At 41.2% G+C, this 12,613-nt stretch overlaps 2 protein-coding genes across 5 annotated transcripts; one reads left to right on the top strand and one right to left on the bottom strand.

The window, feature by feature from the left end:
* The first annotated feature begins 682 nt into the window (after window positions 1-682).
* Window positions 683-6,699, top strand: LOC102721848 (putative pentatricopeptide repeat-containing protein At3g13770, mitochondrial). 3 transcript variants are annotated; one of them, XM_006656183.3, is made up of 5 exons: window positions 683-767; window positions 1,270-1,714; window positions 2,257-3,840; window positions 4,398-4,484; window positions 6,155-6,699. In XM_006656183.3, the coding sequence occupies exons 2-3, from the start codon at window positions 1,306-1,308 to the stop codon at window positions 3,690-3,692; spliced, it is 1,845 nt and encodes a 614-aa protein (XP_006656246.2). In that variant the 5' UTR covers window positions 683-767; window positions 1,270-1,305; the 3' UTR covers window positions 3,693-3,840; window positions 4,398-4,484; window positions 6,155-6,699. The 3 variants fall into 3 exon arrangements, with proteins under 3 accessions (XP_006656246.2, XP_015694390.1, XP_015694391.1); XM_015838904.2 differs by having other exon boundaries at window positions 4,322-4,484; XM_015838905.2 differs by lacking the exon at window positions 4,398-4,484.
* A 3,325-nt stretch (window positions 6,700-10,024) lies between these two features.
* Window positions 10,025-12,301, bottom strand: LOC102718849 (protein gamma response 1). 2 transcript variants are annotated; one of them, XM_040525425.1, is made up of 3 exons: window positions 12,225-12,301; window positions 11,246-11,992; window positions 10,025-11,106 (listed from the first exon to the last, which is right to left on the bottom strand). In XM_040525425.1, the coding sequence occupies exons 2-3, from the start codon at window positions 11,988-11,990 to the stop codon at window positions 10,355-10,357; spliced, it is 1,497 nt and encodes a 498-aa protein (XP_040381359.1). In that variant the 5' UTR covers window positions 11,991-11,992; window positions 12,225-12,301; the 3' UTR covers window positions 10,025-10,354. The 2 variants fall into 2 exon arrangements, with proteins under 2 accessions (XP_040381359.1, XP_006657131.2); XM_006657068.3 differs by having other exon boundaries at window positions 11,246-12,001; window positions 12,225-12,285.
* Between the last annotated feature and the right edge of the window lie 312 nt (window positions 12,302-12,613).

Here is a 12,613-nt window from a genome sequence, read left to right as displayed (position 1 = left end):
ACATATATATATATATATATATACTGCATATACACATACACATGTATATTAAAAAAATAAAAAGAAAGCACTAATCCAGCCCAAACAGACAAAAATAGACATAGTGGGCTATTTTTCTAGTTTTTAGGCCTCTCCCCCTGAAGCCCACGTTCTACGGCCCATTCAGCCCAATATTTTCTAACCCTAATGTGACTACGTGAGGACTCAGGAGAGAGAGAGACTTGGCTATGGAGACCAGAGAGCGTGGACTGGACACTGGTTGTGGCCGGGGGCGGCGGCCGGCGCTTGCGGGATTGCGGGCTGACAGCGGGCAGCGGCGGCGAGGCTGCGCGGAGCGCCGGAGAGGCTGGAGCGGTCAGCGGGGACGGCGGTCGCTGGGGAGCCGCCGGCCGCCGAGTCGCTCAGGCCCGAGGGCCGAGGAGGCGAGGAAGCGAGGGAGCGCCGCCGCGCCGGAGCGGGCGTGGCGCGCGACGGCCTAGCCGGCGAGCTGCCGAGAGGCGAGAAGGAGCGTCGGAGCGGCCGAGCCGCCGGCGGCGAGGTCCGAGTAGCGAAGGACGGGAGGAGGCGAGGCCAGGCGGCAGCCGGCCAGCGGCGCGGGGCGGCGAGGACCGTGCAGAGCAGACGCCGGCGCCCGGCGAGCTGCGGCCTGCGGGTGACTGGGCGAGGGGGCGCCGGGTCGCCGGCGAGGCAGAGCCGCAGAGGCAAGCTGTGGCAAGCTTCGCTTCATTCATTGACTACTTCCTCATCGTCGACCAACCCATTGATCGGTGAGTGCGGATTAATTCGTTCGTCGATATGGATTAACTATATGCACAACTAACCAACACAGTAACTAATTAATTCTGCATTTAACGGACAGTGATTAGTTATATATCATTCCATATAAATTACGTTCTTTTACCTACCGGTAGATATATAATATCTACTGAACTGAACTACTGAAATGATGCAGAATTACATGCATACATGGTACTAACTAAGTCTCCACAAAAATGTGTTTTTTTTCCTCTTGGATGTTACCAGGATGACAGGCCGGCCAAGCATTTTTTTTTACTGATCACATGCTTTCACTTTATATAAGTTAAACGATGTTATGCACTTACGCAGTTATTAATTCAATAAAATATGATATTAGGCTCAATTTCACATTTTGTGTAATATATTATATATATATCATACAATTACTTAGTGTTCGATGTTATACAAGCCAATTAGTGTGATTTCGGGTATAAATTTTTTTTTTACACCGTTACATCTCGAATACCCAAGGTTGAAATCCTGCGCCGCCACTGCCCCGACGCACTCATGCTTGTGGCGCGTGGGCTCCGGAGACTGGATGCGGCGGGGCGCCACCTCGAGCACCAAGCCTTCGTCCCGCCGCTTCGCGCCGCATCGGGGTTGGGGCTTCTGGGGGCCGGCGCGAGGTTCCACGACTACGACGCCGCCATCACGGCATGCGTCGAGCGGAAGGCGCTCCGGGAGGGGCAGCAGGTGCACGCGCGCATGATCACCGCGAGGTACCGACCACAGGTGTACCTGGCGACCCGGCTGGTCACCATGTATGCGCAGTGCGGTGCGCTGGAGGACGCGCGCAACGTGTTCGACAGGATGCCTGAGCGGAGTGTGGTATCGTGGAGTGCCATGATCTCAGGGTATTCTCAAACAGAACGGCGTGTCAAGGCCTTCGAGCTGTTCATCGAGATGCGTAGAGCTGGTAAATTTTTTGAACCGTTTCTACCGAGTCATTTGGCAGAGGGAGCAAATTGATCACACAGATCATCATGTTGCATCAGACCACAGTGATGGCGATTTGTTTTGTGCATTTTAGCTGAATGACCTAGAATGACAGAAAAACAAGCTTTCATGATGTCCGGTACCCGTAAAATTAGTGTTCTATAATCTACCAATGTTTGATACATTCTCTGACATCCACAATCAAGGAGTTTACCCTTGATGTAGGGCATGGCTATAAACTAAAATTCATAATTTTGTTGGTTCTGTCATGACTATGGATGGCATTATGCCATGGTCAATTTAGAATATTACCAGCACAATTTTGCCTGTTATATCTCCCTGATGTCCTCCCAAGTCGATATCCAATTGCTCCTATTTGGAGGTTTGTTTTGTTAGCACCATTGTCCTGTATGTATGAACTAGAAATCTTCTGGACCATTTGGGTATGCATTGCATTGTCATCAAGACCAAATTATATCTACTTGCTATACTAATTTAATACATTTTACTTCTATTTGGCAGGATTTAACCCCAATGAATTCACTTTGTCAACTGTTCTTACATCCTGTTCTGGTCCTCTAAGTATAAAACAGGTTGAGCAAGTCCATTCTCTTATAGTCAAGACAAATTTTGAGTCGCACATGTTTGTTGGGAGTTCCCTACTTGATATGTATGCCAAGTCAGAAAATATTCAAGAAGCTCGAAGAGTATTTGATATGCTTCCAGAAAGGGACGTTGTTTCGTGTACTGCAATTATATCAGGTTATGCTCATCAGGGTCTTGATGAGGAAGCCTTAAACTTGTTCAGACGATTGTATAGTGAAGGGATGCAATGCAATCATATTACCTTCATGGCCCTTGTCACTGCACTGTCTGGCCTAGCTTCTTTGGATTACGGCAAGCAAGTTCATGCCCAAATACTTCGTAAAGAATTGCCCTTTTATATTGCTCTACAGAACTCTTTGATTGATATGTACTCTAAATGTGGTAAACTGTTATACGCAAGGAGGATATTTGACAATATGCCAGAGAGATCAGTCGTCAGTTGGAATGCAATGCTTATGGGATATGGAAGGCATGGATTTGGGCATGAAGTTGTTAGGATCTTCAAAAATTTGCGTAAAGAAGCGAAGCCTGACAGTGTGACTTTGTTGGCTGTTTTATCTGGTTGTAGCCATGGTGGACTTGTTGATGAGGGCCTTGATATGTTCGATATCATGGTCAAAGAACAAAGTGAACTTCTCCACACTGGACATTACGGATGCGTTATTGATCTTCTTGGACGTTCTGGACGACTAGAGAAAGCTTTAAATTTAATAGAAAATATGCCACTTGAGCCAACTCCATCAATTTGGGGTTCACTGCTTGGTGCTTGCAGAGTACATGCGAATGTTCATGTTGGTGAGCTTGTTGCTCAGAAGCTTCTGGAAATGGAGCCAGAAAATGCTGGCAATTATGTAATACTTTCTAACATTTATGCTGCTTCTGGGATGTGGAAAGATGTTTTCAAAGTGAGGAAGTTAATGTTGGAGAATACAGTGACCAAGGAACCAGGGCAGAGCTGGATAATTCTTGACAAGGTTATTCACACCTTCCTATCAAGTGACGAATTCCATCCCAGTAAGAAAGATATAGATGCCAAGATAAAAGAGATATTTGTCGATATCAAAGCTGCTGGCTTTGTTCCAGACTTGAGTTGTGTGCTGCATGATGTTGATGATGAGCAGAAAGAACGCATGCTTCTTGGTCACAGTGAGAAGCTGGCAATAACATTTGGATTGATGAACACTCCTTCAGGCTTGACTATCCGGATTATGAAGAATCTTCGCATATGTGTTGATTGCCATAATTTTGCCAAGTTTGTTTCAAAAGTTTATGGGAGGGAGATATCCCTTAGGGACAAAAATCGATTTCATCTACTTGCACATGGAAACTGCACCTGTGGAGATTACTGGTGAAGATATGATGAACTATTAATATTTATTTTGTTAATAAGGAGAGCAGTTTTTATGATATTGCGAATGATGGGATAATCGATGGGCCATTGAACAGACTGAGACAAGTGAAATATCTTGTGATATTCTTATCTCAGGTCATCACACAAAGGTAAGCAGCAGAGATTTACTGGAAGAATGACAATAAAATATTCTTAACACTTGATGCTCCCTAGCTAACAAATATATTTTTCTTCAATCTACTTTAAGACATCTATATTAGTTAACATGCAATATAGTTGTGCTGGAAGCTTCTTTCTTGTAAGTAGCTTACCTAAATGGGATATATTTGTAACTTCACATATGTTATGGACCGGCCTTATGGGATTAAATACCTTAGGCGTATGAAGTGATCAGTAGCTGGGCCTGAAGTGTTTAGGTATGTCTATAATTCTAGTTCTAGTTGGTTTAGGATTATGTTTCCTATTCTTAGTTTGTCTTAGTTTTCTTTATTATTAAATTGGTCTTAGATTTCTTTATTATTAGATTGGCACCTAATATAGCAAGGGGGCTGGTATTGTATTAGGGGCTTAAGCAATGAATTTATTAAAGGGCCTTGCCCACCAAAGCTGATCAGAGCCTTGTTCTTCCAGTGAAGCTGGCAACTTGAGGGTGATCTACCTTTCGTTATTTGTTTTCTCGGCCCATGGTAACATACTATGATTGCAGACTCCGACATGAGCTGATTTCGAGAAAAGATGAACTTTTATTGCCAGAGAATATTCAAACGTCACATATCAGATGTGCATGCCTAAGGTAATAATCAATTGCTTTATTACAACAAATATTCCAAATGGTTCAATACATTAAAAAAAATATGTATTTTAAATCTTCGGTATCAACCTGCTTATATGGATGAAGTAGTCTGGAGGATGTATAAATTGAAAAATACACCATCAGGTGGAAAACTTTAGCTGGTACTATGAACCAGAAATGTAAATATCACGAGTCCTTATTTCTGCAAATATAAGTGCAGATTGTCTCCAGTTGCAGCTAACTGCATGTTTGATAGTAATTTTCTGATGGCATACTTGGTTTATTGCTCAAATGAACCAGACCAAAAAAATGGCAATTCCATTAGAATGATAGATTCATTTGGTTTCTTAACAAAAAAATGGTATGGATAAACAAAAGTCCACAAGTAAATTTACCAAAATTTTGGCAGATATAATGCCCATGCTTCATTAAAGATCTGTCAATGCTTAGCTCTCGGTTTACCAATATTTTAGTAAGGTTCATGTTTAGAACAATCCAAACATGCCCTGGGTGCAAGAATTTCCTTCATGAGGTAGAGGGTACATGAATCTGATAGTTGAAGCTAGTTTATTCTCTACTTGTGTGAAGAAAAGATGAACATTCAATTACCACGACGGACAGTTGAATGCCTCGGTGTTTTGATTACTGGAAGCCAAACTAGGCACTTTATTTCGATTGGTAGGCTGCTGTACAAAGTCCTTATGACCTTGCGAACTGAGTTAGTACAACCATAGAAGGGAAGTTTAGAGCGTGCCATGGAAGGTCCACAAAACATGAAGCTATTATGCATGCAGCTAATATTATTCTATTATTTGTTGTCTTATCTTGAAACTTCAATAATGCCAAGGTCTTTAAATACTATCATCCTTAGCAATAATTATTCTGGAAGCATTTTCGTGGCTAGATAGTTTGATTTCTGTGTTTGTCTCATCACCAAACTACACTCCCGACAACATCTTGTAAAACTCTATGGCTGGCACTACCAATTGTAGATTTTTCTCTGCATGTACCTATAATCACTCCTCATCTTATCTGAATGTCTTCTAATGGAATCAAGAAAAATTTTCTGAAAAAACTTAATTGGCCAGTCATTATAGCAGAAGCTGTTACACAAAAGCAAGAATGTGTTCTTGGCTTGTACTCGTGAAACTAGCAAAAAGCCAAATATTAGACAAACACTTTCATGGTTAGAATTAGCTGGGATTGGAGCCTATTTACATGTGGTGACAAGCTAAAAACTTGTTTCTTTATCACGCTGCCCGCCTTGGCAGACCTGGGTACCAGGACAGATCTCAAGCCCTCATGGATTCACATTGAATGGACCCAATTTGGTGCTGTTTTTAGTCTTTGTAGTTCAGCTCATTCGCTTTGCATTCCTCCAAAACAGGTGGCCTTGATGAATTCCCAACTATTGACACTGTTATGCTATGCATACTTTTGGCACCTTTCTTGTTTTCTTACTTTTTTTATGTAATTTCAAAAAATTACCGAGTACTGTGCGAGATTTTGGTAGTTTGACTGAGCTGAGCCACTTTTTACCTGTTACCAGCTGTTCACTTGGTGATGTCCTAGCCATTGTCCTTCCCTCTTGAAATCATTGTACCCCGAAACCCTACCACCAACTTTGACCTCTTCTACCTTTTTTTGAGTTTTTTCATGTCTTTGTGCAGGTGCGCCGGCGCAGACAGGCAAGCTAAAGACGGAGCTGTGAGTCTGTGGTGGTAGATAGCAAAGCAAGTCAGCAGAGCAAGCCAAAAACACATGAGCTGTGAGCAATGGCGGCTGGATGTCAGGAGAGCAAGCTAGGCGTGAGCTGTGGACGACGACGGCGGCCGCTGCTGCCGCTGTGGATGGCGACGTCTGGTGCAGTGCAAGCGCAGTGCAATGGGACTTTCATTACTTCGACGGCCAAATTCCGAGACGATGTACATATGATGGATGCAACATATAGAAATACTGTTGCTGTTTGTTGAGAGGCTTTTGGAGCTGGACACGATGGATGCCAAGGTTTTACTGCATGCTGCTGCTATCATTTTGTAGAGATGAGCGAGCGATACTCTGGGTTCTTTTCTTGCTGATGTATTCTTGGTGTATGTCTGACAACGATGGTTTAATCTCAAGGTTATATGAGCAGCATTTGCATTTATTTGGTGAACAAGTTGAAACAAAGTTACAAGGGTCCTTGTCCTTGGGTGTTTAGGGGGCCCAAACTAAAAACTCGTAGTACAAGTAGTTGGTGATTGTTTGGTTTTTGTGTGTAAAAAGCTAATATTTTACAAACTAAAAATAATTTACGAATACAACTTTTATATATATATTCTTAGCGATATAAAAAGCCGATAAAAATATATTATGGTGAATAAACCTTAAAATCACCTTTAAATTTGAGGTTAAAAATTTATTTTTTTACTTAAAAAATAGTTTGAAGTAAAATGATGGAGATAATCTGGTGATTCTTTTGTTTTTGTGTGTAAAAAGCTAAAATTTTACAAACTAAAAATAATTTACGAATAAAACTTTTATATATATGTATTCTTAATGATCTAAAACTAAGACTAAAAAATAAATTATGATGAAAAACCCTTAAAATCATCTTTAAATTTAAGACTGAAAATTTATGGTCTGTTTGTTTTCCCTGAATTTTTTAAAGTCCAGGTCACATCGAATATTTTGGACACTAATTATAAGTATTAAATATAGCTATTAATAAAACTCACCTCATACTTTGGGCTATTTCTTGAGACGGATCTATTGAGTCTAATTAGTTTATGATTAGCGAATGTGATGCTACAGTAAATATTTGCTAATCGTGGCTTAACTACGCTTAAAAAATTTGTCTAGCTTTTATTTATATAATTAGTTTTGTTATCAGTCTATATTTAATACTCCTGAGTAATGTCCAAACATTTAATATGGTAAGAGACTTAAAAAAAATCCCCGATGTAAACAGCAACTTAATTTTAAGTTTGAAGGATAATATCGGTGTGTCGCTGAGAATGAAAAGGCTGACATGAACACATGGGTGCAAGGAACAAGAGGGACAGAACTCCCTAGACACGTGCAACTGAGCAAATGTGCAGTTGCAATAACGGAAGATGGTTCTGGAACTTATCTTTTTGCCAACGTGTTAATTCCGTAGGCTGTAGACAAGATAACATAGTAATATTTCGTAAACCACGATATGAAATTGAAGATACACTACACAGAATAAAAATCTAAGCCACGTTTCCAAGTATTCAGAGAACTTTTAGGCCGAAATTGTCGTTTGCACTGATGAACTATGAAACATATTCAGCAACATGCCATCATCCTAAACAGCTCGGTGCACCTGGGACATGCTATAATTCGGAAGAAGTGTCTGTGTTTATAGGGATACAGTATCTCGTACTCCGTCCGTTGTAAAATACAAAATATTTTTAAGATTTGAATCTTGTACCAAACTACAAACATTCCTAATACTATTCACAATACTACTTAATTAAATTCTTTCTTATTTTACATCGAACTACTCTCCCACCTTCTTCAGACATCTCTATTTATTAAGATTACATCTCTTTTTTCTTAGCTTCGAGCAATCTAAATATACTTATATTTTAATAAAATAGAGGTAGTAGATGTTTATAGGAATAAGATGTGTTCATAGAAATGAGTGCACATGTATATACATATGTTGTTCTATGATCCGAATTATAATATACAATATATTTATATATATTTATACTATGTTATTAGTTCTCTAGAGACTCTAGTCTTTTTTTTCCTTGATACTTAGATTTATCCTTTGTAAATCTCTGTTAAGCTGCACGAGAAAGATGTGATGACCCGTTATATTGCTTGTATGGTTTTTCCCACAAAACTTTCCATGTTAAATGTATGTCTCTACTGTGCCTCTATTTTCATAACATATATACGTATATTTTTTATGCACATAGTTTACTGCAGTACGGGGTACTTCCTCAATCCAAAAAATGGATAGGATCCATAAGATTCCTAGTGCGATACTAGTGCACAGGAGAAAATACCTCAATACCGCTTATTCTGTAAAAGTATATTAGATAGTTGACAGGTAAGGGGTATTAAAGCGATAAAATTTCTCAATTTACTTATTCATATTGAAGAGGAGAAGTTGGTTTATTTTTAGACTTGAGAATATGTTCTATTTTAGGACGAAGGAAATAGGCAGTAAGCACTACTACGGCCTTTCACCGCTTGGGTACTTAATGATCTGAACAAATGTCACCTTGGAACGGCCGTTGAGCCGGACAATTCTCCCTGACAGCGGTGGCGAAAAAGGTTTAGTGTCTGCGGCAGTACGACGCACCCTATAATCACTTATATTTTTTTTGCCTTTTGATTATGCTGGTAAGTGTAAATTTAAATTTTCAACTTTAAATTTAAAGTTGATTTTGGAATTTTTTTCATCATGTTTATTTTTCAATTTTAGCTTTTTTATCGTTATAAACACATGTATACAAGTTCTATTAGTAAATTATTTTTTGTCTTTAACTATACCAATTGATTCTTTTTTCAACCAACAAGCCAAAAAAGATGACCCTGAATATAGGCAGTGGCTGGCGACGATCTGACGCAACCTCTGTCCTAAAATAAAATAAATTTCTAAATTTTTGGATATAATTTTTTATTCTTCGTCTTATTTGAATTTTTTAAGATTAATATTTTTATTGTTATTATATGATAAAACATAAATAGTATTTTACGTTTGACTATTTTTTATAATTTTTTTAATAAGACAGATGGTCAAGCGATCAACATAGAAAACTCATAAATGTTTTTTTTAACAAAGTAGTATAGTGCCTGTTTGTTTCCAACCAACCTTTTTTTATTGCCTGTCATATCAAATATTTGGATACTAATTAAAAGTATTAAATATAGACTATTAATAAAACACATCTCATACTTTGGACTATTTTACGAGACAAATCTATTAAGCCTAATTAGTCCATGATTAGCGAATGTGATGCTACAGTAAACATTTGTTAATCATAGATTAATTAAGCTTAAAAAATTTGTCTAATAAAATAGACTTTATTTATACAATTAGTTTTATTATCAGTCTATATTTAATACTTCTAATTAATATCCAAACATCCGATATGATAAGTGAATATAAAAAAATCGCTGGATCCCATCAGCCCTATGATATAGCCGGTAGGTCCCCCAGAACCGTAAGCGGAATGTAGCCGGGGCAGATGGGGAGGAGAGCATCGTGCTGTCGCCGGTTGGGGAGAGACGCACGCCTGCGGCGACGCTGTGCCTACGGCGGCGCCCCGGAAGTGCAGGGCCAGTCCGCAGCACCGGCCATATGATTTTGGCCCTATGTCAACCCAACCTACCTGCAAGTTGAATCACTCTTCCTTGGGGCATGTACTATTATCTGATTTCTTTCCAACAGAATTACTACCTGGTTTCTTCTTATGCATCATGTTCTTATCAGATCTGACATAAAATCGTGATCAAACAACAATGGAAAGGACAAATGGTTTTCCATCGGAACAAGAGATAGACTTCAGTCTGCTGTCAACAACTGCATATGCTTCCCATTAAAGATTTGTAAATGTTTAACAAAAAAGGTCAGGCCACGGTATAAGGCTTCCCATCAAAGATTATTCGACTGCTTTTCAATGTTAGAGGACATTTACATGACAACCCCAAGTGACAGTATATTCTGTTTTCAACAAATTGACATTCTATCCAAGCATATAATCTTTAAAAGAAATTATGTGCGTTTCCCCAGCATGACAGCATGAGATTTACTACTGACATTATTGATAATATCTGGGGCTGATTGAGAACATATGTTGTAGCAAGGCACTACACTAACCAATGAAGAGCACATCCTACTTCGAGTGCTACATTTCTGATTCAAACCCAATGTTCCAAAACCCTTCTGGTGTCAATGGTGGAGCATACCTGTAGCGATGTCTGGATACACCATCATGATGCTCGCACCTCATGCTTGTAGAGTTCGCACCATCACCATTTGCACGGCCATCTGGAAGAACAGCGTCATAGAATTTCTTGCATTGTTTGCACTCAACGCCTTTCAGATTCTCCCGGTCAGCCTTTTTTCTTACAGGTTCTGTGTATTTGAAACCTTTACTTGATGGATGTATTGAAATTGTACTTTGCTGCTTGGGAACTGGCATGTTTTTCAGTCCCTGGGTGGCAATATTAACATCTTGAGTCTCATCATCAGAGTTATTGAAGTCCATATCCTGAGGAGGACAGGCAGCAAGAGCTTGTGCTTCTTCTCGAGTTGTAGGATTCCTGATCATGTTTTTAACAGCCTCCAGAGGTGTATCAAGGAAATCATCATGTGGATCTACAACACCTGGTTCTTTACACGCACGAGTCTCCCTCCAGTGTAGACTTGGGCGGGCGAAACTAGATGTTGCCTCTGTTTTTGAATTGCTAATAGCATTCTTTGGTGGAGTGTTGGTTGGACGAGACGGTAGACAAAGGCGCGAGTTACTGAATGGACTCCTGATGAGTGAGCTATCATGTTGGATACCTCCTGCCTTTGCACATGAAGCAAGACCATTCTTCTCATCTTTGGTCTTAGAAACTACCTGAACGTTATCCTTCTTTGTGTCCACCAGATCTGAAAATTGAAGCAAGTAAAAGGAAATGTTGAGCAAGATGTCCAACCATTAATTTCCAACAAATTTAGGATGCATACAACTCCTAGATTTTAAAAGTAACATGATAACAATGGTAGGAGACATCTTGCAGATTAGTACCTTTGAGCTTTCTCTTGCTTGGAGGACTTTTAGAGGAGGATTTCTGTTCTGCCAGATTGTTGAAAGCAGACTTGGAACTTTCATTCTGGTCGATCTTCCTGGTGAGAAATGTGTACTTTGACTTCAATTCCTTGTACAATGTCTTCAGCTTAGTGTAATCCTCGATCACCTCCGCCCGCTTATTCTGTTCAAGAAGCAGTTCCTTATCCTTCAACGCAACCTGCTCCAGCAGCCTCTGGTGGGCATCTCTCTCCCTGGACACATCAGCCGCCTTCTCCGCAATCTCCCTCTCTAGCCGACGAACAACCTCATCTTTCTTCCCCAATTCATCCTCCAACCTCCCCAGAAGCTGCTTCTTCTCAACCTCATGCCTCGCGACCGCATCCGCAAGGCTCCCCTTCATCTCCTCAAGAGAGCAACCCAGCTGCAGGGCCTTCTCCTCCGCGTGCCTCTTCCCGCTGCTCAGCTCCTCCAGTCGGCGCACCAGGCCGGCCTCCCTCTCCCTCCACTCATCCTTTGCCGCCTCCGCGGCGTTGGCCAGCTGCGCCTCGAGTAGCTTCGACATGGACTGGACGTGCGGGAAGAGCTGGCTGCAGAAGATCAACTCAATCTGGGAGACACGATCCTTCACCTCCTGGATGTTGGCCACGAAGATGGTGCTCACCCCGGAGAAATACTTGAACTCGTCCGCCGCCACATCGCCGCCGCAATTCGCGCCCGAGACACCCAGCACGCTCCCATCCATCTCTACAGAAGCTAATCGAATCACAAACTCAGGATAAACATATTCTCCATCGAAATCGCAGCATTCCAGACGTGGTTTTGAAAGACCTAAGAGCATTCCTAACAGCTCATCCATCTCATCCTCTATCTTATAAATAGAGAATGAAACCCTAGAAATCCCCAATCTTCCCCCTGGTTTTTCCGCGGAAGCAAGCGAAATGTGAGGCTCACACAGGGTTCCGGGGACGGAGCTCACCTCGTGGTTCCGATTCGGCCGCGGAGAAACCCTAGCCGTCGTCCTCGTCGCCGGCCGCCGCTCCCGCTCGCCGTCGCTCCGAAATGGGCAGAAGCTTTTCAAATATTTTCCCTCGCTTGCCCGCGACAAAAATTTCTCGAAATTTTCAGGCGGTTTGGGGATTTCGCATCCAACATTTCGGCCCAATGAATTCAGTCCACCTAATACAATCAACGAGTTCTGCTGGGCCCACCTAAAACACATCAACGAATTTAGCCCATGTATTGATTTGGCCCACTTAGTTTCCCTCGACGAATTTGGTCCATGGTTAAATACGGCCCATCTAATTCCCATCAACGATTTCGGTCCCACCAGAGAATTCGGCCCACGTATGTCCTGTCAATGAATTC

Source organism: Oryza brachyantha, chromosome 6, assembly GCF_000231095.2.
Source record: "Oryza brachyantha chromosome 6, ObraRS2, whole genome shotgun sequence".
Lineage (NCBI taxonomy): Eukaryota > Viridiplantae > Streptophyta > Magnoliopsida > Poales > Poaceae > Oryza > Oryza brachyantha.
This window is presented reverse-complemented; position numbering and strand designations above follow the sequence as displayed.

Coding starts and splice junctions, on each gene's coding strand:
- LOC102721848 (XM_015838905.2), top strand. CDS start 1,306: ATGCTTGTGGCGCGTGGGCTCCGGAGACTGGATGCGGCGGGGCGCCAC. Junction 1,715..2,256: donor CATCGAGATGCGTAGAGCTG/GTAAATTTTTTG, acceptor TCTATTTGGCAG/GATTTAACCCCAATGAATTC.
- LOC102718849 (XM_040525425.1), bottom strand. CDS start 11,990: ATGGATGGGAGCGTGCTGGGTGTCTCGGGCGCGAATTGCGGCGGCGAT. Junction 11,107..11,245: donor AAGCAAGAGAAAGCTCAAAG/GTACTAATCTGC, acceptor TTCAATTTTCAG/ATCTGGTGGACACAAAGAAG.